At 51.0% G+C, this 27,013-nt stretch overlaps 8 protein-coding genes across 8 annotated transcripts; 5 read left to right on the top strand and 3 right to left on the bottom strand.

The window, feature by feature from the left end:
* Nucleotides 1-3,999: 3,999 nt before the first annotated feature.
* EsH8_VI_000360 (aldehyde dehydrogenase family protein) lies at nucleotides 4,000-6,066 on the bottom strand (the record flags this gene model as incomplete). The annotated part of the gene is made up of 10 exons (XM_083271613.1): nucleotides 4,000-4,286; nucleotides 4,392-4,701; nucleotides 4,798-4,830; nucleotides 4,884-4,944; nucleotides 5,012-5,227; nucleotides 5,283-5,340; nucleotides 5,398-5,412; nucleotides 5,471-5,500; nucleotides 5,557-5,686; nucleotides 5,761-6,066. The coding sequence occupies 10 exons, from the start codon at nucleotides 6,064-6,066 to the stop codon at nucleotides 4,000-4,002; spliced, it is 1,446 nt and encodes a 481-aa protein (XP_083126787.1).
* A 1,235-nt stretch (nucleotides 6,067-7,301) lies between these two features.
* EsH8_VI_000359 (uncharacterized protein) lies at nucleotides 7,302-11,892 on the top strand (the record flags this gene model as incomplete). The annotated part of the gene is made up of 8 exons (XM_083271612.1): nucleotides 7,302-7,413; nucleotides 7,749-7,847; nucleotides 7,906-8,487; nucleotides 8,946-9,005; nucleotides 10,542-10,876; nucleotides 10,931-11,055; nucleotides 11,121-11,617; nucleotides 11,705-11,892. 8 exons carry the CDS (start codon nucleotides 7,302-7,304, stop codon nucleotides 11,890-11,892), a joined length of 1,998 nt encoding a protein of 665 aa, XP_083126786.1.
* Nucleotides 11,893-12,981: 1,089 nt separating this feature from the next.
* Nucleotides 12,982-14,704, top strand: EsH8_VI_000358 (uncharacterized protein; the record flags this gene model as incomplete). Its single annotated transcript, XM_083271611.1, has 3 exons — nucleotides 12,982-14,000; nucleotides 14,061-14,108; nucleotides 14,170-14,704. The coding sequence occupies 3 exons, from the start codon at nucleotides 12,982-12,984 to the stop codon at nucleotides 14,702-14,704; spliced, it is 1,602 nt and encodes a 533-aa protein (XP_083126785.1).
* A 766-nt stretch (nucleotides 14,705-15,470) lies between these two features.
* EsH8_VI_000357 (DUF427 domain-containing protein) lies at nucleotides 15,471-17,197 on the bottom strand (the record flags this gene model as incomplete). Its single annotated transcript, XM_083271610.1, has 4 exons — nucleotides 15,471-15,895; nucleotides 15,952-16,325; nucleotides 16,686-16,780; nucleotides 17,096-17,197. The coding sequence occupies 4 exons, from the start codon at nucleotides 17,195-17,197 to the stop codon at nucleotides 15,471-15,473; spliced, it is 996 nt and encodes a 331-aa protein (XP_083126784.1).
* A 78-nt stretch (nucleotides 17,198-17,275) lies between these two features.
* EsH8_VI_000356 (CocE/NonD family hydrolase) lies at nucleotides 17,276-18,907 on the top strand (the record flags this gene model as incomplete). Its single annotated transcript, XM_083271609.1, has 1 exon — nucleotides 17,276-18,907. The coding sequence occupies one exon, from the start codon at nucleotides 17,276-17,278 to the stop codon at nucleotides 18,905-18,907; it is 1,632 nt and encodes a 543-aa protein (XP_083126783.1).
* A 1,081-nt stretch (nucleotides 18,908-19,988) lies between these two features.
* EsH8_VI_000355 (fungal specific transcription factor domain-containing protein) lies at nucleotides 19,989-22,138 on the top strand (the record flags this gene model as incomplete). Its single annotated transcript, XM_083271608.1, has 3 exons — nucleotides 19,989-20,337; nucleotides 20,376-21,422; nucleotides 21,480-22,138. 3 exons carry the CDS (start codon nucleotides 19,989-19,991, stop codon nucleotides 22,136-22,138), a joined length of 2,055 nt encoding a protein of 684 aa, XP_083126782.1.
* Nucleotides 22,139-23,956: 1,818 nt separating this feature from the next.
* EsH8_VI_000354 (RpiB/LacA/LacB family sugar-phosphate isomerase) lies at nucleotides 23,957-24,494 on the bottom strand (the record flags this gene model as incomplete). The annotated part of the gene is made up of 2 exons (XM_083271607.1): nucleotides 23,957-24,391; nucleotides 24,447-24,494. 2 exons carry the CDS (start codon nucleotides 24,492-24,494, stop codon nucleotides 23,957-23,959), a joined length of 483 nt encoding a protein of 160 aa, XP_083126781.1.
* A 560-nt stretch (nucleotides 24,495-25,054) lies between these two features.
* Nucleotides 25,055-26,836, top strand: EsH8_VI_000353 (uncharacterized protein; the record flags this gene model as incomplete). The annotated part of the gene is made up of 1 exon (XM_083271606.1): nucleotides 25,055-26,836. One exon carries the CDS (start codon nucleotides 25,055-25,057, stop codon nucleotides 26,834-26,836), a length of 1,782 nt encoding a protein of 593 aa, XP_083126780.1.
* Nucleotides 26,837-27,013: the final 177 nt, after the last annotated feature.

Genomic DNA, 27,013 nt, shown 5'->3' with positions numbered 1-27,013 from the left:
CGTAGAGTTGTTTGGGGAGGCGGGATCCGAACACGAGAGAATACGAGAGTGATAAGCCTAATAAGATCCTATCAACACACCCTCGGTAATCATGCCGTAGAAGCTCGGTTCGCGAAGGTAGAAGCTCAAAAGTCCAGTCGGGATGGAAGTAGTTTGGGGCTGAAGGAAGATTTAAAACACCTGGAGCAACTAAACCCAACCCATCGGACCGGGACCCTCACACATGCATTGCCGCGAAAACCTGCAGTGCGTCTTTTTGCCTCAATATATGCAAAGTGACCGGCTTGTGATGGCGGGTTTGCGCCGCGCAATCGCGTCATCGCTTATCGATGCCTCGAGGATGACGCCAATTGGACGCTTGCGGGGCAGCAGTGGTTCGAGACCCGCTCAGCTGCCAGTCTAGTGCGGGGGTCCCCCAACTTCTCCCTTGATCCATCACCGTTTGGAGTATTCTATTAGGTGTTGATATTCGGTTCTGTTGCAGGTAGGTGTGATGGTGAAAATTTCAATCATGGTGACAGAGGTTGTATTCATCAAGTATTTCATGTGGTTGGCGAACCCTCCCCGGTGGGTAAATAGCGACCCAAACCAACCCCGCGAAATCGCTAAGCTGAAGAGGGCGCCACTCCAAGATTCATGAATTACGAGCTGGTCTCTTGTGACTCTCTCAAAGGTGAAGTCTGATTCAGAACACATCAGCTAACTAAAGAAACCTCCCAGTCACACCCTTTTTTAGGTTTTTTACTCTGAAGAATCGAGTACCACCCCAGTCCCATCAATGACTCAAGACACTCCATTACTGCGGGTTCATCTGAAGTCCCAGGAGTAAAAAGACAAGGAAATAAGATTGCAATCTCAAGACACTGGTCCATCGATTCTCTGTTTATTTTTTGAGCAAGGCAATCGCAGAACACATAAGCAAGTGAGAATACCTGCTCCTTGGAAATGAAGCCAGTGATATTTATGCCATAGAGGTGATAGGCTTAATTTGATCCAATCATCCATGGATATATCGAGATATCATTGCGCGGTGTATTATATACATAATCACATTCTCTCTTGCATATTTTCTGCCCCATCAGTCAATACCATGTTACTGACATGGAATCGGGTTTTCAGTGTAAGTTGCTAATTAGGTTCTATTTAAGGTTGTGGACCTCGGACTATCTGTTACTCCTGGGTGCCCTCACAGCCCTTCCGTCCAATATAGCGATGGGTTGCTCCTAGTAGGATGTAAACCTACATGTAAGAAGGGCAAGGTTTGCGCTGCTAAAGCACAAGTTATCGTTTGTAGTAGTTTGATCAATATTTCCAGCAGTTAAATATGATGATAGTGCAAAGTAAGCCTTCTGTGTGCTTGTGTATACAACGCCCCATCAACAATATTGCTGCCAAGCCTTGAGTCTTCCGATTACATAGCTCAAGCAGCATTGATACACACATAATCCACATCAATTACGCCTTCATTAGTCCAATTTACAAGAGTGCCATTACATTGCGAGGACATCATTGTCGTTTCGGTGTAGAAAACCTGTTGCAAGAATGCAGTCAAGTATATTACTTGAAAACAGCATTTCGCAGATAATTCATCGCTCATATAGAGTCAACTTTCTCTCTAGTTTATGTATTTAAAACACAGTGCACTTTTCAAAGATATACTGAAGTGGAATAGTAGGGATGGATGGGCGCAAACCATAACACACCCAGCGACTACCACGCACCCTAGGTTCCGCCTACCATAGAGTGACTTCCCGTCCGCAGAGCAACAGAAGCGTCAATTGTCTGTTAGAGATAGGCCTGATCCTGAACAGACAATCGCACTTTCTGGGCTGCACGGGGAGGGTCGAGAGTTTGCCTTGTTGCTCAGTGGTCACCTCCGCTACAGTCGCACGTGCGCACAAATGAATTCGCAGAAGATCCCCAGATTACGCAAAGAAAGGAGTATTAATCTGATGATGTCTGCCGATGTCTGATCAGGCTCAATCTGCTCTGATCAGGCCTAAATACCTGCTGATGACTAAGGAAAAGACAGGATGGTGATGCAGTCAGGGGTAAAGTGGCCCTGCTGTCTACATGTCCGCGTGGGCCGCGTGGGTTGAACCCCGCCCCATTCCAATACCACATACCTAGTTAAAATATGGTCTGAAGATGATCATTCACACATATGCCATGGTCCTGTAACATTTGGATGTTTTTCAACTCTTCTCGGTTGACAATTCCAGCTGCTTTCATCATCACCTCAAAGCTCAGAGAAGTATCAGAGAATTTGAGGGTAACAACACCATGATGGCGTTGGCTAGCCACGATGTTGAAGGCCACAGCCAAGGTGCTTCTGCCGACAAGGAAAACAGCTTAGTTAGTTGTACTTGAAATATATGCTATATGCTCAAATATATGACAGCAAAGATACAAGCCGGACATTGCGTCTGTATTCTCATATGTTGAAGGCCAAGGCAGTAAGACCATCTGGGCGCCCGTTCAATCAACGCTTATCATGTTGATGGAAAAAGCTTTATAGATAGCACACTTGAACTCGTTCAAGTTCAGATAGAAGCCCGTCCCTTGTTTGCTTTTTCTGTGTCGGCGCTGTAGCAAAATTGACTTTACGGCACTGAATAGAAATGCCCGGTGAGAGCAACATATCCCATACTTATTCGATGTTATGAGACTTGATTTCTTGCATTTCTTGGTTTTAAAGAATCTATAGATATATTAAAGAGTCTTGACTCCAATTATTGAATGAAGACAGTATGTACTGTCTAAATTGGCAAGGGAAACGTTAAGCTGCAAATAGTTTGATGATCTTGCGATGTTATTTGTGACACACTCTTTGGAAGTGAAATGTGCCAAACGATGCTTCGAAAATGATTTCAGGTCCGGTTGATACAATGCACACCGAACACTACCCTACTGTCATCTATTGGCGATACAACGAAGGACGACGCGAGAGATGGAGAGAGGCGGGCAGGGGTGTAGTGGTTCGAGATCACTCTAAAACGTTCAAATGTATTATTAGTATTAGCCGCATGCAAAATATATCGTTTCCATTCAATACTTTCTGAATAATTTGTCGTCAATGATAGAAATACAGCTTGGGAAAAGTTCCCTAGCATACCTCATACAACACCGGTCCTGCTGGGAACTAGGATGTCATTGCATCTCATTACAACAACCCAGTGTCTCGCATGGTCACTTGCACACCATTGAGCTGTGAAAAGCAGCTATCTTGACCCGCAGCTAACGAATGCTGGGGGGAAGCTATAATAGTGGATTGACTGGGTATACGACGTGATATCCGCTCCTGGAGGTGGATTTGTTTGTGGGTCGAACGAATAATTATATGGAGAAGTAGCAGCTATCAGCGTTATGACTGGCTTCACAGTTGCGAAAAAGGCCCGTAGACTTTTGGCAAAGAGCTCATTTACCGCTGAAATCCAGCTGCATGAGGCTCCCTCTTGCCGACACTGTTGCTATCTCGCCCCAACGACATCCTCTTGGCTCCTTACGTCTTGGTAACAACAGCACTGACTCCACCGTACCCATTGCGGAACTGTTGCCGCACTTGGTCATTTAGCTTGCGTATGTATTCAAAAGTGGTCCTCCGTCCTTGCGTGTTAGCTTACTTATTGCGCAGCTTTTCTTCCCGGGGTCCTGCAGAATGGGCTTAATGACAGGCGGCAGCGATTCCAGTGAATCTAAGGCTCCATAATTACTCCCCTAATTGCCCGATGATGTTGGTGCAAGTGTCTGGTCTAGACCGAAAGACGCTCCCAAATCCCCGAAGCGCGCATTGTCATTGGCAGCCCAAAAGGATGCCTCGAGATAACGGTACTAGCTTCGGACTGCTAAGTCGGGAACATGGTCCAAAGGATGCGGCAGCCCGATCCTTTAGCCCACTCTACTGATGACATGAAGCCACACAAAGTCGCCCTCTACAGTTTAGACATATTTATTGCTTGCTACATTATGACTGCGTAGAAAAAAGTCTGGGGAATCAAATCATGCCTTCGTGATGAACACGGACTGAGCGTTGCAGTACGCTTTCAGACCTCCAGCACCGTATTCGTATCCAATACCGCTCTGCTTGTGGCCGCCGAACGGTGCGTCATACTGCAACTCCAAATGCGTGTTGATCCAGATGTTGCCGGCCTTGAGCTTCTTCGCAATACTCTGCGCCTTGGCGAGGTCTTTTGACCACACCGAGGCGCCGAGACCCATAAGACTATCGTTAGCGCGGTGAATAACATCTGCCTCATCGCTCCACTTCAGAACGGGGAACACGGGTCCTAGGATTCTGGTGTTAGTTTTGGCGGGTCTTGCGACGAAGGATACGGGACATTGAGGGGTGAGGGGAGAGGGGAAACCGGATTTCTTCACGGATGGGCACTCACCAAAAGGCTCCTCGACGACGATGCGGGAGTTCTCGGGCGGGTTGTCAATCATCGTAGGGGTGATGAAGTAGCCCTTGCCGTTGGACGCCGGGGCCGTGGAGCCGGCGGCGACCTTGAGCTTCTGCTCATCAATGTCCTTGAGGAGCTCCTTGACGCGCTCGAATTGCATCTGGTTCTGGACGGGGCCCAGCACCATGCCTTCTTGCTGACCGTCGCCCACGGGGAGGCTGTTAATGACATTGGCCATCTCAGCGACTAACTCATCATAGATGGACTCGTGGATGTAGATGCGCTTGATGGCGATGCAGACCTAAGGATGCTTAGATTAGCGACGGTTCATTTCGCATTTGTCAATCATGAGTTTTCTGGAGCAAAAGGGGACTTTTGCAAACCAACTCCCACGTACCTGGCCAGAGTTGTACAAGGCCAACATGGCAATCTACAAAGGGTTAGCATGGGTTTCGCAGGAGCAAGAATGGGTTAGCTTCTGACCTTGGGCGCAACTGCCTTGATGTCGACATCGGGGAGCACAACAGCCGCATCGTTTCCACCGCTACAAGCTCACGTGTCAGCACCAACAGTTGTCATCACCCATGTAGACCTCATCCAAGTTCACTTACAGCTCCAGAGTGACACGCTTGAGAGTCTTGCTGCAGCTCTCCATGACGCGCTTGCCGGTCGCCGTCGAACCTGTGAAGCTGACCTTGTCAACGCCAGGGTGGGAAGTCAACCAAGGTCCAAGGTTGTCATCGCCGCTGAGCGCTTGGAAAACGCCCGGAGGGAAGATTGTTTGTGCGAGCTCGACAAGCTTGAGGTCGCAGTAAGGAGTGAAGGGGCTTAATGCAAGTTAGTCCGGGGTGTGAGATAAAGTGCACGGGAGCTTGAGCTTACGAAGGCTTCAAGATGAATGCATTTCCAGTGACCAGACCAGGGGCGATCTTGCCGCAAGCTACGGAGCTATGTCAGTAGGGTGCTCATTTTGAGCGCACATTCGGGGAACTCATACCTAGGAGAACGGGGACTGCAGGGTGTCAGCACTTAATCTATCAATGAAGTCGGGCTCGGATAGTGAGACTTACAGTTCCAAGGCACGATACCAACAGCGACACCTTGAATTCTTGTTAGTTACATTCCGGGAACTTGGAGGTGAAAACTTCACACTAACCCAAAGGTGTGTATCTCGTGATGACTCGGCGGTCTGGGTTGTCGTCGACGACCTCTTCAGGGAAGGGCAGATTGAGTTGTCCCTTGAAGTGCTTAACAGCCTCCGAGATCTCGAACTGTGCGAATTGGAGCTATGCAGCGTATTGGATGTCAACATTACTCGGTCTCGATACGAAAAACGCCAGGTCCATGCGCAGGGTCTTACAGGCTTGCCCTGCTCTTTCGTGAGCATCAGCGCAAACTCCTCCGCATGCGCCTCGAGCGCTTCACCAAGCTTTGCGACTGCCTTTTGACGCTCCGCGTAGGGTGTGTCAGCCCAAGCTTCCTGGGCCTTCTTTGCTGCCTGCACAGCTCGGTCAACATCCTCAGGAGTTGAGAGAGGAACCTCGGGGTTGGCCTCAAGTGTTGACGGGTTCACGCTGTGTCTGGTCTTGCTCGTCGTCTCGAGCTTTCCGTCGACGACGTTGTAGAATTTGGTCCAATCCAGCTTGGACGTGCCGTTCGTAGCCATGATGGGCAAGTATTTGGTGTGAAAAGTTACGTTACGGTACGTACGTGATGTGTAAATATCAAGGTTTGATGCTGGTACCGGTACTAAGCAAGATCAGGTGAAAATAAAAGTAGGGAGAGAAGAAGTAGAAAAGAGAATGGAATTTGTAAAAGACGACCGTGCTTCAGCTTCTTTCCGTCCTCCCCCTCGCCCTAAGCAAGAGGGGGCGAGGTTGTACTCCCGCTACGAGGGACAACGAACGAGTGGAGGGCGCGGAGAGAAACTATGGTCCATTTCCAGGATCCGGTGTCTTCAACCGAGGTGCGTAGCCCCGAACTCCACTGTTGATGACACGGACTCACGATGGTCGTTGGGGATTGACAAAGACTACTTGCAGAAGCGGTGTTTGGCTCCGCTGCAAGCGGGGCGCTGGAGACGGCCCATCGCACTTTGGGGAAGCTCACCGACGAGGGCCCTTGTCTTGAGAGGCTGTTGGTGGCATAGCGTGGTTCCATTGTGTGTCTCGCGCATCTGCTACGGCACGGCACCAACATGGTCAAGCTGAGACGGGGCAGACGTTGAAACGCGTGTGGGTTGATCAAGTTATGAAGCGGTACGTACCCTTTTTGTTTGCTCTCTACGAATTGCTAATTACCTGCCGTTGACCCTGCTGACACAGACGCTGCTCCTGTTGTTGGATGCCGTGGGGGGAAAGTTGGGGAAAAGACTAGAGCTCGGCAACGTGCCGCTCGCTTCTCCTCACTGATAGACATTCTGCCCGTAATTGATGGGATTCCCCAGCTGATTAAATCGGGTTGGACCAAGTGCTGTGCATTGCTGCGGCACCTAGCCCGCCTGCCGCTTGTTTTAGGACACGTCCTGCAACGTCGGTCATGCATGCAGACTCAGGTCGAGTCAAGGTTTGCAGCTGACGGTTAGTTCGAGGACCGCCGGCTTAGCGCCGGCATGGCAGGCTTTACCTCGTGCTACTGCTTCGGCAATTGGTACCGTGAAAAATTGATGGTTTACACAATCAGCATTCGGTTTTGTTTCGATGAGCTGGCTGGCTGGCTTTACTCGGTTAGAGCAAGACTGTGAGGTTCCAGTCCAAAAAAAAGTTCAAGGCGGGGGTTGATACCGCGTGGATGTACGCTCGGCCGTTCGCTCGGCCGTTGAAGAATATAACGGCGTACTTCCCTCAGCCCAACCTTCCATGGAATATTCCGTACATGCAAAGCATTACCACATAACATTACATGGCGACTACCATGGGCGGCGAAAGCAACTACAATCGTGCCATCGTGTACGCCGAGCCGGGCACCACTAAGACGGAGGTCGTGGAGCTACCCATTCCAAATCCTGGTCCGGGTGAGGTCTTGATTCGATTGTGACACGCCCCCCTTCTTAGCCTTGCACTTCAATCTGTGTCGTCCAGTTTTTAATCATGTTATTTCCACAGGCAATATTCTGGCGTCTGCCATACGGATTACGGGTTCTGCATGAATGCCTTCTCGTCAGTGCCCTTTCCTACACCACAAGGTACGTTGCATGCACCGTGGATAGCCCTATCATGAATTCAAGATCTGACATCAGTAAAGGACAAGTCGGAGGTCATGAAGGTTGGTGGAAATCTTGTATCGGCGCATGAGTCGACGAGGCACAACCAACCCCCCCCCTATCAACATATTGCTGACGCCAATAAGGAGTTGGGGAGATCGTTGCTGTAGGCGCCGGTGTTATATCACCCGCAATTGGCGACAGAGTAGGGGTCAAATATGCCGCCGATGCATGTTTGAACTGCGGTGAGCCAAATACTAGCAAGACTCTCTTTGGATTTGGACTAATTGCATTTCAAAATAGATCGTTGTCTTCAAGGCGGCGAGTCGTCCTGCGCGGAGGTGAAGATATCAGGCTACTTTACACCTGGCACTTTTCAACAGTATTGCATATCGACGGCACGATATGTTACGCCGATTCCCGATTCCCTGGACTCGGCCGAGGCCGCGCCCTTGATGTGCAGTGGCATCACGGTCTACACAGCTCTGAAGCGTGCCGAGGCTCGTCACGGGGACTGGGTCGTCATAGCGGGTGCCGGAGGCGGGCTGGGCCATCTCGCCATCCAGTATGCTCGAGAACTCGGCTGTCGCATTTTGGCAATGGACTGTGGAGCGAAAGAGAAGTTTTGCCGCGATCTCGGCGCCCACGAATTCGTCGACTTCACAACCTATCCTACCGATGAGGACCTAACGGAGGCAATCAAGAAAATCACAGGTGGCGGCGCTAAAGTTGTCTTGATGTGCTCGTCCAATAAGAGGGCTTATGTCCAATCTCCAAAGTGGCTGGGCTTCCGAGGCAAGCTCGCCTGCTTGGGAGTCCCCGAGGGTAGCAGCCCGTCCATCGCGGAGGTTGAGCCGATGCTTGCAGACGAGTTGACTGTTTTTGGTACGTTTGGATTTATGTGGCGCTTGCCGATTATCTATGCTCACAGAATACATCGCAGGCGTCAAAACCGGCAATCGACTCGAAGCCAAGGAATGTCTCGAAATTGCGGCACGAGGCAAGGTCAAGACCCATTTTCAACTCCGAAGGATGAGAAGCTTGACAAAGGTAACCGAACCCCGAGGTTGATTGAATGACGACGTTCGTTTGAAGAAATGCTGACAGAACGCTTGGCACCAGATTTTTACCGAGATGGAATCAGGGGAAATTCAGGGACGAGTAGTCATAGACTTGAAGTAGAATGAATATCACGATAATGTCATGTCTGCAGCTCAAGCTTCTACTTGGTTAACACACATAATGCACCTAAAAATAGACATGACGTAGCTCAAACTATCAAATTCATCGAGATGAAGTGCGCGTGTTGAAAGTCTTGGCCCTTCATCTCAACACTTTACCAGACCGGGACATCAGACCCGGAAACTTGACAAGTCCCGCACCGCAATACTTGACCAGCGTTCGTTACGCGTTGCCGCCGATTCGGCTCGCAGGAGGGCAAGGATGTTGCTAAACTTTGCTGGAAGGCCGGCTGTTGGTGTCGGCAACCCGCGTTAGGTCACACGACTGCCTGCGTGCCAACCCGTAGTGACTTTTGACCTAATCCATCTCCATTGCGGGGTAGAGAGTTCGGGATTTTCCCCAGATTCCGAAATTAAAATGCTAAGCAAATGTGGTGTTGAGCAAAGATGGGGCTCGGGCGTATCCCTTTCTCCACCCACCCGGGCGGCCCCACGAGTGCGTCCCCACGATTTACCCCAGATATCGAGTCAGAACCCGCTGGAGATTCTGAGTCGACACCCGCATGATAAAGAATGAAACAAGTCTTCAACGATCTGCGAGACCGTTGAAATGTCACTGAGGTCCGAGCTTCGCCAGGATGCGAAGACGCGATAGATCAGTCATGATGGGATTATCGGATAGTCGTGGCTGCTATGGCATTGCCAAAATGGGTTGCCTGCTTTTCTGACTCGAATATGCATCAGGCTATCGATTCGCAATTGAACATGACCATTCATTCTGACACGTTCTGCTGTATGCTGCCTGATGCCAAGTCTGTTGGCTGCAATACAATGGCGACTTTGGTTCTTACGCATGTCGCTCTTATGCGGCTCGCCTGATTTGTCGTCCAACAACAATCAGCTTGCAAATACGTACGGTTTGTATATACCAACATAGTTGCCGCAGCCGAATTTGGATGTGTTCTAAAAAGCCCCTCCAATTGTCTTCATTCAGTACCACAACTTGCAAACCAACGTTGGAACGCACCCCACACATTGGCCATGGCGATGACAGACATTCAAATCTGGCAGGCTCACTGTCTGTTCTATGTGATAGGAATCCAGCTCCATGTGTTTGTATTTCGCAAGGGGGAATGGGATACTGCTACCACTAGGTTAATCAGAAACTTCACCATAGGCATAGGGCTGCTCACAGTAGCCCTGGCCAGACTGGCCCCTGGGACTTTCCAGACCAACCTAGCTGCATTCAAAACCGCGGCTTCCCTCACAGCTACCCTGGTTGTTGGTATTTACAGCAGCTTGCTTTTGTACCGTTGGGCGTTCCATCCTTTGAAGGAGTTCCGGGGGCCGTTTCTAGCAAAATTCTCAAACTTGTACATCACCTCACGGGCGATCAAGGAGCTGCACCTATATTCTGAAGTTCAAGACCTCCACAAAAAATACGGCGATATTATCAGAATCGGTATGGGGATATGACACTGCTGCGTTGCAACCTGCTGATTTGGCATGACTCTCACTTTAGGCCCGGATGAGCTATCTGTCAACAACTCAAAGGCAATCCCGCTAATCCATTCAAATCGCTCGACATGCACCAAAGGCCCGTGGTACGAAGTGTTACATCCCATGTACTCTTTACAGCTTGTCCGGGATCGTCAGGAGCATGCTCACCGGCGAAAAACTTGGGATCGAGGGTTCAACTCCAGAGGTGATGGCCGTCTCCTAGCAAGTCTTGACGTCCTGGGCTGACTTTAGAACTAGCGCTGAGGGACTACGAGGTCCGGGTCGCCGACTACACAAATCAACTGTTGTCCCGGGTCGATGTAAATGTGGGGAAACCGTTCAACGCTACGGACTGGTTCAACTTTTACAGCTTCGACGTCATGGGCGACTTGGCTTTTGGCAAGTCCTTTGGAATGCTTAAATACGGCATCAAGCACTATTTTATGACCTCTTTGCATAAACAAATGGAGGCTATTGGGATGTTTAGCCACATGGTCTGGCTCTTCCCCATCTTCAAGAACACACCTATTTTGAACGCCGAAAACAATAGATTCTGGAAGTTTGTCACGTCCCAAGTCGACGAGAGAATTAAGGTCTGTTACACACTCACAACGCTACTAGCATCTGGACTAACTGCATGTTAAAAGACCAAGCCTGGCCGTCCGGATGTATTCTCATGGATATTGGAAGATTACGAGGCAATAAAGAAGCCTACTTGGCAGGACAAACTCAACCTCTATGGCGACGCTTACCTTATCATTGTTGCCGGAAGGTTTGTTTTCGCCTCGAACCCACAAGATAGCCCTACAGGGATTTTCGTCTGACGTCTGGTTGCAGTGACACAACAGCAGCATCCCTTACTTGTCTCTTTTTCGAGCTAGCCCAGAAGCCCGAGGTGTACAAGCGGCTAAGGGAGGAGATCGATCATTACTTTGTACAGAATGCGGCGGCTGAACACTCCGCATTGCCAAAGCTTCCGTACCTGCAGGCATGCATCGATGAAACCCTGAGGCTTCACCCTCCCGTGCCATCAGGGGTCCAGCGGATGACGCCGCCTGAGGGTATAGAAGTCGACGGAACATTTATTCCGGGGGGCACCATCGTCCAAGTGCCCACATACACAATGTTCAGAGGCAAGTCTCAATTCGGTGAATGCTTCGGGGACCCGGGCTTTGGGAATAGCACGGTTGTTATCCCGTTGGTAAGATTTCTGACTTGTGGTGGCAAAACAGACGAACGCCTGTTTCCGCAGGCAACCGAATTCATTCCCGACCGATGGACCACCCGGCCCGATATGGCCAAGGACCCTGCGGCATTCGTCCCGTTTGGCACCGGTAAGCACTCAAACCCGCACGTTTTGCGTTTGTCTATCAGCGCCACGTAGGAGCTGACAGCACGGATAGGCAGGTACTCGTGCGTAGGTAAGCAGCTTGGGCTGATGGAAATACGGTACTGCGCCAGCCAGATCATTCGCCGGTATGACGTAGGATTCGCCCCAGGGCAAACGGCCGGGGCATTCGTGGAAGGGAAGAAGGATGGCTTTACACTGTCTCTGCCAGCGCTGGAACTCATTTTCCTGCCAAGGGAGGATGGGAAGCAAAGTGCCTAATCGGAGATGACCCTGATGTGAGGTAACACCGAAATGTGAGTTAGTCTGGCGCGTCTTATAAACCATGTTTAATTTGTGGGCGAGTTATTCAGCGAAATAGTATCACAGTTGGAGGGCCGGCGTTGATGTAACATGCAGCTCTCGGAATTGCATCCGATGGGCGACGAGGGTGGTGTGGCTACACAAGGTGATGATTGTGCAGGGGGGGGAGAGGGAGGTTTTAGTAGACTTGCTCAGGGTTGCAAGAGGCTGTCCGGACACGGCTATGTGGGGGAATGTTGAAATTAGTACATCAAAATCTGGCGTGGCACAGACGACAGGCCGCAACTAAGACATTTCAAGACAGCTGGCCGGAAAACGGCACTGGCGTGTCGTCTCGGATGGTGATTCGCCAGCTCGCAAGGCAAATCGTGTGCGGAGCTATGGCGCCCGAACTCTATCAGAGCCCGAAGCCACCGTGGAAGGGTTTTGCACCGCCAATGTGCCAATGTCGGCGCACCGAGGCTGGGCTAGGCCAGGACAAGCGAAACATGGCAAAAAGAAGCTCGAGTCCATCAAGTGCTACCGGCACCTTCCAGCGCGTCGGGGTGGGCGGTGCGAGTTAGCAGTACCTAGTATTATTTTACCCCACATTCTTTGGATTTCTTCTTCCCAACTTCTCTATTTCGCCACACCTCTCTGCATATATGCGCCTATAATACAATCTCTCTGTGTCTGGCAGCTGGGGTGTCTGTCCCTGAGAAGTCAGAGCCCCGCGTCGTCGCTTAATCAAACCTTCCACCAAGGAAGCTTACTTACTCTTCTTGTCATTTCAACTCCCGATTGCCCCAATTGTTATCGATACCCGCCCGCTCCACTTCTTCACCTCTGCCAGCAACTCCCTTCGATCCCATCAGCATCGGTCCATGGCTGCTACGTTGTTGACATTTCTCTTTCCGCCAACACAGAACCAATTCTTCCGGCATCCGCTTTGCGACTAAACAGACGGCAAGATAAAAAGCAGGAGAGGCACGCTGCCACACTTGTCCCCAGGCGAGCGTGTGTGCTTCTCTTCCGCTCGTTTCCCTATTTCCCTGTTTCCCCAAAGCTATGGCGTCTAATGGGCCATGCGATGTCCCCACCTCAGCATCGGGAGCTCCGCCAGCCAAGGCCCCCTCGGAAAAGGAGCTCGCCCGTAAAATACGAAAGCGCGAACTCGACCGCAGGGCCCAGAGGCAAGCCCGCGAGCGCACCCGCAACCGCATCACCGAGCTCGAGGCCCAGGTCAAAGAGCTCAGAAAGGATGACTCGACGAGACTGTCGGCCTGCATGGAGCAGTTGGCCGCCGTCACCCGCGAACGGGATAGGCTGGTCGACACGTTCAAGTCTGTTGAGCAGACTATCCGCGACAACATCCTGCCGAGTCGCCCGGGCCCAGCATCGCGGCAGTCCTCCGCCGTCACCACGGTGGCATCCCTACCAGACCCTCAGGATGCGCTAATAACCGGACTCCCCGTGTCCTCGTACGCGGCACCGATTGGCATGCACCCCAACGAAACGCTGTCTGCTGCCAACAGCCACGCTTTCCACATCAACGTGGCCGCCGACGCTGTGCCGAACGGTTTCCCAGCCCCCAGCGTATATGCGTTGAGTGCCCACGCCCCTAGTTCTTCGTCAGAGAGTGCGGAATTCGTCGAGGCCCTCGACGATGACGAGCAAGACGGGCCCGACGACCCCAATGTCATTGTGCCGCCACCGGAGACGCCCTGCGAATGTATTACGGTCCGGTCCCCCGCAAATCCTGGTTCGCCCAGGGTGAATGTCTGGCGGGCTGTCAACGAGGTGTTGGCCAAGCGATGCGTTATATCACAAGAGGCCCACATGATCGAGGATGCCAGTGAGGAGGATATTCCCGTGCGGGTCTTGCTCGAGGGATGGGATGCCGTAGCCAAGTCGCGGCCCTTGTCCAAGCTTTGGAAGAAGCTTCGTAGGGTTGACGAGCTGTGTTTCAACAAATGCTCCGAGACGGAACGCCTGGCGATCCTCCGGATCATGCACCTTCTTCTCCAGTATCACTCCGATCCCACACCTGCCCGGCAAGCCAAGCTACCAACATGGCTACTAAAAAGGTTGGTTGAAGAACGCACGAGCATAGATGTATGTGTAACCCATTTGCTGACAACTCATAGACCTTCGCAGGCAATGCCTCACTCCTACGCCATCGACTTTTTTGTTTGGTGAGTAGTCTGCTACGGGGGTAGATTCTATGCAAGAGCGGAAACGCTGACAGCACTTTAGGCCCGGTGTCCGTGAACGTTTCGTCTTTGGACAACATCACTACTGTAACAATGATTTCTGGAAGCTCTTTGGTCCAAACCTCCATATCCTCTGGCCCTTTGAGTTCCGCGACACGTACAGGAAGAGCCTTGTAACAGGTCAATACCAGTTATCGCCCAGCTTCGCGGAAAGAATGTCGGATATCAACGCCTGGACCATGGGCATGGACTTCTTCACCCGCTTCCCCGAACTCATTGCCGACATACCGGCATTCCAGTCTCTTTCTCAACCTTTGATGCCCATGGCCACGCCATCTTCGATGCCACGGCAAGCTTCATTGTCTCGATTGAAAGAAAGAGATGAGAAACTCCTACTTGATCAGAGTTCCGACGAGCCACCTACTCAGGACTTGGTCGACTGTTCACAAACTATGCAAATATACCCGGACGCCATGTACACCATGGCGAACCCCCCGTTCATGAACGACTTTATTCCTCAGAGCTACGATGCCGATGGTAATACAACCCATTACGTGCCATTAAACGGCTACTATTGAGTTGTCTGCCAGTTCATCAGATCGTCGCCAAGGGTCTGCCTGGGTCACGATACCACTGTCTGGAGGCTTAGACGGCCGAATTTGGTCGTCTGAGTCAAGGGACACTGACCAGAAGTTACTTCAGGGGTTTAAGTTGTGCGAGATAACTTTGCGTCACAAAACACTAGGGGGGCCGGTTTGAAAGCTGTGTTCCGGACTGTAAGAGTTTCGCACTCGCCGTGGCGTACCTGTTGCTCCAGGACCGAGACAAACCGCCATCCAGCATCGACCAGCACCTACAAGGGTGCTGCTAGTTTGCGTTGGCATCAACCGAATAGGTGCCAACCACCATACGGAATACAGCACTCTGGCATTGATTGGTACTGTAAAGCTGACTGGGTTTCGATGTGTTATACCGAAACGCCTGGAAGATTGATCCTTGATCGAGACATCAATTTCTCACTCACAGTTTGATAACGCTGCAAGGCAGTTATCATGTCGCTATAACTGTGGCGCGCTATGAGTAAGCTACATGAGCTGAACAGAACGCACGTATTATCATGCCTACGGCCCTGGGTATCCTGAAATAATGGACCAGGGCGTGCTTGGCGGCCTTCATGCGCCTACAGCAGGCAGCCGCGGAAGGTTACACACCGCATGTATTTTGAATTATGATAATACAATAGTTTAAAGTTCCCAACAACAAGACACACAATCGGCATGGGAGGCATCATGTTTCCAGTGAGTCGTATCTTCACAACTGCTGAAACCATTTCCTGCCTAGAGCCTATGAAAAAAACGTTTTTGGCCTTTCCAGGCGTTCGCCGTCGAGGACAATGTCAACCTTTTCGTTATAGAAACACAAGAGGCCTGCTATGCCCGCACTCTCGTGAGTCGGGAGCCTATAATACCATACCAGGTCCTTAAACTCCTCTCCATTGACGATGATGTGGTAATATTCCGCATCACCTTTGTAAGGACACTTGGTAGTGAGGTCGCTCTTGCGGAGAACCGACTGGTCAACTGACGCCAGTGGGAGGTAGAATCTTGTGGGCAAGCCCGTCTCCAACAAGTGCACAGAAAAATCTGATTTGGCGACTGTCGTTCCCGCAACCTCAACTCGGACTGGCCGCGAGGATGGGAGGATGTCGATGCGCTTGAACGGATCTTTCGGGTGGACGTAAATGGGAGTGTCTTCTTCGATCCACTGGTCTGGTTCTGTCTCAGTTCTGAGACACCAAGCATGCGTTTGGTGGGGAGATGCTCACCCATGCTGCCAAATTCCAGCCTAACCAGCCCCTTCAATGCGCCGCTAAGGTTCTCATCGTCCGAGAATCTCAAAGCACGATCATTGGTGACTTTGTCAACGCCGTCTCGACCAGGGGTAGTTATTTCGACTACAGCTGCCGCACAGGGTTCGGAGTCTCCGGCGGTCTGGATCTCCTGCTTGTCTCTCCAGCTGCAGTTTCGGAGTTCTGCTGTAGGCACGTAGAACTGGGGGTATGCGTCGTGCTCCCAGACATGCACTGCCTTGGTTGTATCGACAATGTACGTATGATTCAAAATGACCCGGACGCGACGGGAAGTAGGTCGTGTCTTGCGGGGGCCATTGGTGAGCAGGTATCGTGCAAGATCCGGTAGACTAGTTGTCCGTTAGTTCCACAGCACTCGATTCTCGTCCTCTTGTCCTCGTTTTCCGATCTCGTGCATTTTCAGTCAGCCCGGGATACAGCGGATGAACCCGGTACATGTTCGGGATAGGAAGAGGTGTCTCGGTACATGTAGACACTCACTCAGCTCGAAACTGGCCAGGCTTAGACATGGTTGTTGGTCTCCTTCGGCGAACAGGCACGCAAGGAGGCTGAAACAAAATGTTGAACAAAAGATTCGACGCCTGGTATTTGTCTTTCCTAAATGAATGGACTCAATGGCCCTGTACATCCGTCAACCCCGCTTCCCTTGTAAGAGTGACGTCTAAAGTTTTACGTAAGCGGCATCAAACCCGACCATCTGGTCGCCGCCGGCTCCTGCCGCGGCGGCGCTGGGCCCCACATCCCCGGAAGTTGGCTCTATCGACCCATGACGATTCGAGATGTTCTGGCGTCCAGTCCAGAAAGTATTTAGTCCAATTCGCTGTTGGAATACACCTCTGTCTCGGCTCATGCTGTCTCAACCGTTGATGCAAGAACAGCTGTCAACACACGCTCAATTTCACTGGACCGGAGTCTACCGAATTCCAGGGTGCTACACCACAGCTTGAGCGTCATGCCGGCCTTCCGTGACGAAGGTGCTCTTCTTTTGCTCGGCTGTGGCTGAGACGAATGTGTCAATTCATATGCTGGAAAACTGAGACAGATGAACTGGAATTCAACAAGCTAGAATGAATTTCGGCTGAGAATGTTCCGGGCTTACCTTCGGAGAAGTGGGGTCACGGGCGCTGAGGTTATCCGAGACCCCGCAAGCGTCGCCCTTCTTCACAGGGATAGTCTCCCCTGAACTCTGACCATATATCATTTTCAGCCTTGTGATCACTGTGCTTGCTTCACGTGTGATGGCGTCTGTGTCCAAGTAGCCCCGATGGAACCTGCCGCAATGTCGCGTTCCTTTTGGGCCGGGATCCTTGACCGGGTCGTGGGGTGGGCCCTTGGCCTCCCCGCGGAATCCTGCACCTATGCCGCCCAGGCCATTATGATACCCCTTCCGGATGGCACGGCGCTCGCCTCCGACCTCTACCGTCCTATCGATTGCGAGCCAATAGGGACCATTCTCGTTCGCGGTCCCTACGGCCGGGGCATCTTCTTCTCTCTCATTTTAGCGCGCGTCTTCGCGGCTCGAAGATACCAAGTCCTTTTCGTCAGCTCGCGTGGCACATTTGGCTCTACTGGCGCCTTCGACGCCGGGCGAAGCGAGGCGGACGATGGTCAAAACATCGTCGCATGGCTGAGGGCCCAACCCTGGTACACCGGCACGTTCGCCACCATGGGGAGCTCGTATCTGGGCTTCACGCAATGGGCCCTCCTTTCGGATCCGCCGCTGGACATGGTCGCCGCCATCATCATCGTCGCGCCGCACGACTTTGCCGAGCGGATCTGGGGCACCGGCTCGTTTTCCATGCTGCAGCACGTTCTGTGGAGCGATACCATCGTGAACCAGGAAACGCGGGGCCTCTGGCAACAGATGATGATGATGAAAGATCCCAGCCGCCTTTATCCACTTATGAAAAGCGTCCCGTTGGAGCCCGCCTTGAGACGTCACTTTGGAGATGAGGCTCCGTGGCTTTTCCACAACATCAAACACCCGGACTTGAGCGATGCGACATGGGCGTCGCTGAAGCATGGAAATGCACTGAACAAGGCAAACATCCCCATCCTTCTCATCACGGGGTGGCACGATATCTTCTTCGAACAGACGATGGAGCAATACCATGCACTGAACCAACGAGGCTGCCCTGTGGCTCTCAGGGTCGGCCCTGGTGGCCACATGGACGCCCAAGGTGCCGGGGATACGACAAGAGAATCGCTGAAATGGTTCGACGCCCACCTTGCTCGAAACACGTCAAACCAGAAATTCCCGGCAGTGAGAGTGCACCGATGCGGCGACGCCTCGGAGTGGCTAGTTCTGCCCAACTGGCCACCTCCGACGACTCGTCAGAGATTCTTCCTTTCAACCGGCGGAAAGCTAGGCCACCGGTTGCCCTCCACCGCGGACGCATCCAGCTTCACTTTCGACCCCTCAGACCCTACACCAACCGTCGGCGGCTCCATCATGATCGGCGGCGGTAGCGTAAATGACACTGCACTATGCAACAGGCCGGACGTCATTACCTTCACGTCGGAGCCGCTGACCAAGCCGCTCGACATTCTCGGGCCGCCGTCGGTCAATCTGTTTCACTCGAGTGACAACCCCTTCTGCGACCTCTTTATCCGGCTGAGTGTGGTCGACGCTCGGGGCAGGTCGCGCAACATCACGGAGCAGTACAGGCGTATCGAGGGCAGCCGTGAGCCGAGACTGATTGCGCTGGACATTCCCGACACGGCATACCGGATTCCGATCGGCTCAAAGATACGTTTGATTGTCGCGGGCGGGTGTTTTCCAAAACAGAGCTTCAATTTGGGAACGGGAGAGGACCCTGCGACCGGAACCACTATGCGGCCAGCACGCCACACTGTACACTACGGAGATGGAAACGTGTCTTGCTTGATTCTACCTGTCTCGGAGGAGTAGCAATATCCAGAGCTGATAAATAGTGTACGTTGTAAGGCTTTGATAACGACAGGATAGGGGGATCACCTGAGACTCATACATGGTAATATTGATAGAACTAGACGCGCATCACATTCAATCCCCTTTATAAATCAACTAGCTTTAAGTAACCGCTTTCTGGCGCTTAACTGATGTGTTATTAATCCACTCTAAGGCATAATGGCACGCCGATGTACTCTCCAAAACCAGAAGCGTCAGACAGGTACCTAGTTCTACCACAGAAGCTTATGTGATAATCACTGCACGGTCCTTACGTTTTACGGCATGGTAAAGAATAGGTACATCCAACAACCCGGATTGCTCTTTGAAATACGGCGGATCTATTTCATGACAGCCTATCCCAGATTATCATGTTCAATGGTAATTGTCGGCCATTGCCGAACTTTTGAAGTGACAATAAACGGAGCACATTCCTTAACAGGATTCGATGCCCTGGTAGACCGAACTTAGCAACCTAGTCCTCACTTACAATTGACTCACTGGAAGAAGTGCAAAACTTGGCAGCCTGGTATGGATTGGAGAACATAACGGAGACATAAATATCATTAAATTTCCCTTAAATATGACAAATGAATACATTCAGAATAACTGCTTTTAATCACTATGCTTTTATTCAAACATACTCTGTGATGGTCGATCGAGGTATAGACGATGTCATAGAGATACTTTATTGACAAGAACCCAATCCTTCCAAAAAAAAAACACCTCGAGTTAACTGATGACGATGCAAACCGAAAGAATTATTAGCAGCGAAGGTGCTATTTCTCACTAATCATTCAATACATGAACCACATACTTTTTTATCAACTAGTTTATAATCCGAGGTATTTTCATCGACCGTGTAAGTAAGTTGCGCGCATGCGAGTATGTCTTTGTCACAGCTCCTAGGCCTGATTACGTAGTACGGTATGTCTATTTTTGGACACTCCGCTCCTTGCATAGCTTGCAGCCGCAACAGTGCCCCGCATGTCCCCACAAACGTGATTGCAATCCTTGCTGCTACGCGAAGCCAAAGTTGACGGGTCTTCATCTTCACGTCGCCATGTTCAAGTTCATCAACACTACGGAAATTCCCGTGCAGAAGCGCAAAATAGCGCTGCAGGCGTGCGAGACTTGCCGAAAGCGGAAGGTCAGTCAACTTAGAACCTCACTGTTCACCTCGCGCGGCCTCGTCGCACGATCAGTCCCGATCCTGCCGCCGGGGCCCGAGAACCTTGTACGGGCGCCGCTGAGACAACCAATCGGAGCGCGTTGCGTCGTGATGGCTTCCACATCGAGTCAGAATGTGGGCGTTAACGGAGGTTACAGAAACGGTGCGAGCACCCGTTGGATGATGCGGAATCCCCGTCCCGTGATCCAACTCATTGGAGGCGGAGGCGACGGCCCTCCGCGTCCGACACAACCAATACCGCAGAATTAACTCCAGTAGACCCTCGGCAACGCAGTGCCAGCAGGGAGGTCTCGGAAGCGCACGAGGACGCCACAGGACTGCTTACGAGCCCGGTGGGCAAGGCTCAACCGATAGATGATGACTCCAATCAGCACAACGATGACAGGTTCGTTGGCGACCTAAACCCTGAAGGTGCCTTCCTAGCCGATAGCCCTGGAACGAACCGCGGTTATGCAGAGTCAAACTCCGTGGGCGTCTGGTATTCCCGCAGAAATGGCAGAAACAACCTCACAACCGAGCTCGCCTCGGCCGTATCTGTCGACCATGCAGAGCACCAATTCCTCGCCGTTTTGCCCAGGAAAGAACATTATGACCAACTGGAAAAGATTTACCTTCGGGATGTCCACCGGATACTGCCCGTGATGAACCTGGACATTCTACAAAAGCCCACCTCGACGATATCACAGGTTCTCTGCAAGCAGGCTATATGTCTGGCAGCAGGTTCTAACCCCAGCGCAAAGCCCTTTATGACACTTGGTGAAGACTCGTCGGCGGTCTTGGGCTACTCAGAATTTGCTCTCCGCCTTTCGTCCGCCATCCGAAAGGCCCTAAGTCTTGGCCTAGTCAAGGACCGAGTTCAGGCGGTTGCGATCCTCGTAATCCTGTCGTTGTCTACTCATTTTTCCCAGGACCGCCACTTGTCCGCAGAGCTGGCGGCGCAGGCTGTAAGCAATGCGCAAACCGTTGGACTTCACCTCCAAAACCCCCCAGCAAGGTCTGAGGACCCCGCATATCTAACTCGGCTATTCTGCTGTGTCTGGGCAATGGACCAACTCAACGCTGCTTTTCATGGGCGGCCTGTGATGATGCACGAAAGGGACCTGGGAAGAGATATGGTGACTTGTATTCAAGAGCAGGACAGTTGTTTCCGACTTTTCCTGGAGATTGTGGTCTTATTGGGACGCATCATTGATATTTATCGCCCAGGTGCAAAGAACTCGGGTTGCGTTGTAATGGAGGATCTTCCAAGCTTCGAAAACCTGGTTGAAAAAGCGAGGGCGGTCCGTGTTGAATCTCGTCTTCTGGGTAAGCAGGATTGTCACCATTGACTCAGAAATATTATTGATACTAACTTTGTCACAGCCTCCATCGAGCTGCTTTACCACGGTATCGCCATTCTGTCATGTCGGACGCCGGTTGGATCATCACCATCTGAACATGCGTCATTAGCATATACTCGGCAGTCTCTCTCCGCCATCAAAGCTATAACCATCGTCGAGGACTTCGGTGGTTCGCTATCTCACATGACCTTCGTACCATACGCCCTTTCATTGTCACTGAGGGTGGCATATAGAGAACTGAGATCTAGCAAAGTACCGATGTTGACGGCGAGGTCTCGACGCCAGCTCCAATCAACATGTAGGATACTCCGGGAACTAGGCGGCATGTTTCGATCCGCACTAGTCATGGTTGATCTTGCCGAGCAAGTCATCCAGGAGATCGACCAGGTTTGCTCGAACGCATTGAATGAGCAGAATGCAAACGGCTCTGGAGATGCACCAAATACCCCTGGTCCGGAGACTGCGCCTGCCCATGTCGGACCTGAGGTAGGCAGTAGCTGGGAAGTGGCCACTATACCGCCGAATGGTGAGCCAGTCACTACCTTTGATCCTTCATTCTATGAAGGCCCTGCCGGTCTTGACGTTTTTGAGTTTTTCGACCCCAGCGATCTCAATGCCATTGATGCTATTTTGGGAGGCGATGCGCCTCCAGGTATCGGCCATATGGGCCCTTTGATTTAAAACAGATCCTTCCTAAGTAGCGATGCTTTATGAGATAATTGAGCTCGGAGTTATACTGGTTCAACTAAAAGTGAAAGAGGATTGAAGGTCCTGTTTCAAGGGCATGTTTATTATTGTACTGGATTTTAGCATAACAGGGTTGGTGGGAATTTCATTGTCTTTCTTCTTCCTAGGTCTGCGTAGAGTCTCTAGTACCTGATTGGACGTTTCGTAGCTATATCTCGGGTGGTGCAGGGAGGAGTCCCATCTTACATATTGTAGAAGGAATAAAACTAGCTGGTCAGGTATGCTGTTAGTTATAGCTGTAGGTATGGCTCGCTGTTGCGTGTTTATAAGAAATATAAGAATGCAAGAATATTCTAATTGACTTTGTAATGGAGTATTAGTATACATCATAATGCATTGCCTCATATATCGTTTATGTCTTGAAGGCAGCCACCTCCATTACGGTTTTCATAAACCGCGAGACATCGTGGCCGAACCTCCCAAGAAACAGACCATCCACTGTTTCCCCTAATCTTTCAAACAAGCCAGGCCCGGCACTACCCCCATAAATCACTCTTGTCGTGCCCGTTCTTTCCTTAATGCAGTTGAAAGTCCTAATTCCCTTCACCATCCGGACGACATGATCATCGCTGGCTGGCTGGCTTGCCCCAATGGCCCAAACAGGCTCATACGCGATGATGATTTCCGCTGCCGCCGGGACATCAACCAAGGCTTGATCCATCTGAGCCTTGCACTCACTCAGTGCACTTTCCAGGTTTCCTTGCGTCTTTTCCCCGATACACACCAGTGGTGTCATGCCATTTCTGCTCGCTGCTGCAGCTTTCTTAGCCACAACACCGTCATTCTCGCCAAAATGTCTTCTTCTCTCTGCATGTCCCACCTCGACAATTGTCACCCCTGTCTCTCGTAGCACGGCGGGGCTGACCTCTCCAGTAAAGGACCCAAAATCATCCCAGTGACAATCCTGTGCGCCTAGCCGAACAGGAATAAAAGAAGACTTGAGAAGTTCGTGAACGGGGTGGATGGAGATAAAGTCTGGGATGAAAAATATGTCCACTTCATCAAGGGCGTTTTTAGGGAGAGACGATAGTTGAGATAGAACCGCAGTGGTGAAATCGAGTGTTTGGCGAAGTGGAAAGTACATTTTGGTGGAGATGCCAATCAGCCTCCTCTTCTGCGACGTACTCATTTTGAAATTGTGGAACGGTGTTTCTTTGATGATATGAACTATCCCAGGAGAGGATTCCGATAGATGCTCACAACTGGGCAGGCAGTCTTCTATAAATCGTGGCACGGCGGAAAATCGGGCAATTTCCCGAGTCGATGTGCACGCGCATATTCTGGGGAAGGTCCGATTTTGGAGGAGGTGGTGGGGGCGGGGTAGCGCCGCAGTCAACCGGTTATCCGGTCTGCGCCCACGATCTGTAGGTAACCTCACATTTCTTCATACCAGAAACATACTACAACGAAGCATCTATAACAAAGCTTACTTCCTGGCAATTTCCCCCACCCTGGGTGATATCCAAAGGATTCTAATACATCCCTTTATTTTTACAATATCAGTCACCCTTTCTTTTCCGCAAAGAACCTCCCGGGATGGAATCTTGACCGAAGTAGGACTCTTGGTTGCTCCTAATATTCATGGCGATGACTGTACCCTGAAATAACTTAACAGCACGGGCGTGTCTTCATGTATCACCGATAAAAGTCTTGTGGTGGTTTTAAACACGCGAGGCAAATCAGATGCAGCAAGGATTTAATCCATATCAGTATGTATAGGCATTAACTAATTCTCTCTGAAAATGTGGACTCCTAATTTGCAACTTCTTCGAGCCTCGTGATGACATGCACCTTGTCGGCACTTTGGCTGGTGGGGTCAAAGACGTACCCAAGCCAGTCTCTAGCAAGTCGTCTCGCAAGTTCCAAACCGATCACTCTCTCTCCCATGCACAAGACTTGCGCGTCATTGCTCAATACAGATCGTTCCACGCTGAAGCTATCATGTGCTGTCACAGCCCGAATGCCCTTGATCTTGTTGGCAGCGATGGCCATGCCGAGCCCCGTACCGCAAATAAGCAGAGCACGATCGCACTTCCCATCGGCAACCAGCTGAGCTGCCGCTGCCGCTCTGTGAGGGTAGGCAGTTTTGTCGGCACTCTCATGGCTTCCAACGTCCTCGACAACCTCCACGCGGGAGTCGTTTTGGAGATCTGCCTTAATTGCATCTTTGTATTTGATTCCGGCCTCCTATTCCAACGTATGTCAGTCCAGTGGTTTAATCGCATATACAGATAATCCTTACGTCACTCCCAACGGCAATGCGATACTTCGGAAGTGGCTTGTTTGTCATATTGAAGCCTCTTTATTCCAGGTAGGTGATGTAGAAGGAAGACACGGGCCTGAGTAATGGAGAGTATCAAGATTCAAGCAAAAAAGTTTACAATGATTTTGATGAAAAGAAAATCGTGCTTGACGCAAAATGAGTTCAGGACCAAATTTTTATGTTAAAGACTCAGGAAGATATCACTTTGGCTGTCGGCTTTGAATGTTGGCTAGGTCCGAAATACCGGAAGATCGGGATTATTTAACCCTGCACAGCCATTTGTTCACATGATACATTATCAATCGTGTTAATGATGATTTCAGCTGCAGTTGGGTCACCCCCAAACCAATGTTCCGCTGCGGAAATCCGGGTGTTGCAGTCCGATTTCCCGGGTTTCCGGAGAGTCCACGAACCCACAACTGACCAGCCCCATGTGACACTGCCCACCCAGCAGCTAGGGGCAATACTCTATAACTCGAAATGAATTCAAATACTCCGATACCTTTGCAACAATGGTATATCATTCATAAGAGTCTTAGCCTACAGTTCGCATTTAAATCGTTTTATCCAGAGAAACATCAACAACCATGTCAGACCGGCACATTTTCACGTCCTCGGAAGGACTTGTCGACAAGTCTTTGCGAGGATTCATTTCTTACAATCCCTCCCTTGGCCTGGACCAGACCCACCGCGTGGTCTTCGACACAACGTATGACAGGTCCAAAATAAGCATCATTTCTGGTGGAGGCTCAGGCCATGAACCAGCATGGGCCGGTTACGTGGGCAAAAATATGCTGGCTGCCTCTGTTTCCGGTGACATTTTTGCTAGCCCATCCGCGAAGCAAATCTTGACCGCCATCGAAACTGTACCATCAGACGTCGGCACGATTCTTGTAATCACTAATTACACCGGCGACTGTCTTCACTTCGGACTCGCAAGCGAGAAAGCACGGAGTCGCGGCCACAATTGTCGCATGATCATCTGTGGCGACGATGTATCTGTAGGAAAGAAGGGAGGCAGTTTGGTCGGTCGACGAGGCCTTGCTGGACAGGTCGGTGTTCTCAAAGTCGTAAGCGGAGCTACTGGCATAGGAGCCGGCTCACTCGATGAAATCTATCAACTCGGGGTCTCTGTGGAATCTCAGATTGTGTCCATCGCGGCCACACTCGACCATTGCCACGTTCCAGGTCGGACAGAGCATGCTCGTCTTGTGGTAGACGAGATAGAAGTTGGGACCGGTCCTCACAACGAGCCTGGATACACGAAGGTCTCTCCCAGTCCATCGCCACAATCTCTGGTCGATCAGTTATTGCGATACTGCCTAAACCAAGAAGACCCCGAGCGGTCCTACGTCAAGTTCAACCGTGAAGACGAAACCATTCTATTACTCAGTAACTTCGGAGGTATATCATACCTGGAGATGGGCGCTCTTGCTGATGAGGTTCTTGAACAACTTGATCAGAAATGGAACATTCGACCGGTGAGGATATTTACTGGCCCGCTTGAAACGTCTCTCAACGCACCGGCGTTCTCGGTATCACTTATCAACATCACGGCTGCATCGCGAAACTGCTCGTTCTCGACAGAACAGATCAAGGAGTTTGTCGACATCAAAACCAACACACATTGGGAGTCAATGGCTGGATCTCAAGCCGTGAGACGCAATCGGCAACTCCAATTTGTGCACTCACCTCCCGAAGAACCGAAGAAAATCGATCCGAGCAGGGATGTGAAGATGGACCCAGCGACTCTGGAGTCTATGTTGCGTGCGGCTTGCTCGGCTGTAATCGACGCCGAACCAGATCTCACACGTTGGGATATGGTCATGGGAGATGGTGACTGTGGCGAAACCTTGAGGACCGGAGCATCGCATCTTCTTGAGGCACTGGACAATAAAGGAATCGCTTCTGAAGGCTCCATCGTGTCGGTTCTTCATGAATTGGAAGACATAGTCGAAAGCAAGATGGGCGGTACTCTGGGAGGTATTCTGGGGATATTTTTTGTCTCCCTGAGCAATTCTGTCGAAGAGCATGCGCCGCTCGCAAAGTCACAGAGCATTGTGTCTCTTTGGACATTGGCTCTTACATCCGCCCTGGAGCATTTAAGCCACTACACCCCCGCCAAGATCGGCGACCGCACTATTCTTGACGTACTCATTCCTTTCGTCGAGGGCATCCGCAATGGGGGATTTGAAAAGGCTGTTGAAGCAGCCATCCAGGGTGCTGAGGCGACCAGGAAGACTAAAGCAAAGCTTGGCCGAGCGACCTATGTCGGTGTTCCGCTGGAAAAGGGTAGTATGTTACATCCTGATCCCGGTGCCTGGGGTGCGATGGTAGCCATCAGAGGATTAAAGGCGGGTATGGCATGATACTTCAGTCATAAACCAATCATATATTACCCTACTCTGCATAATTAGACGCAACAACGTACGACTCTCCTGATTCAATACAATAAACGCCTTAACTCAGAATAGTACTCGTCATCCTCCTACTTAGCCGAAATACTTGAGCATTCTTGAAATTTTCACAAAATCAGCATACTTTCT

The sequence above is a fragment of the Colletotrichum jinshuiense genome, chromosome 6 (assembly GCF_051148585.1).
Source record: "Colletotrichum jinshuiense chromosome 6, complete sequence".
Lineage (NCBI taxonomy): Eukaryota > Fungi > Ascomycota > Sordariomycetes > Glomerellales > Glomerellaceae > Colletotrichum > Colletotrichum jinshuiense.
The sequence above is the reverse complement of the archived record's forward strand: the minus strand, read 5'-3'. Positions and strand labels throughout refer to the sequence as shown.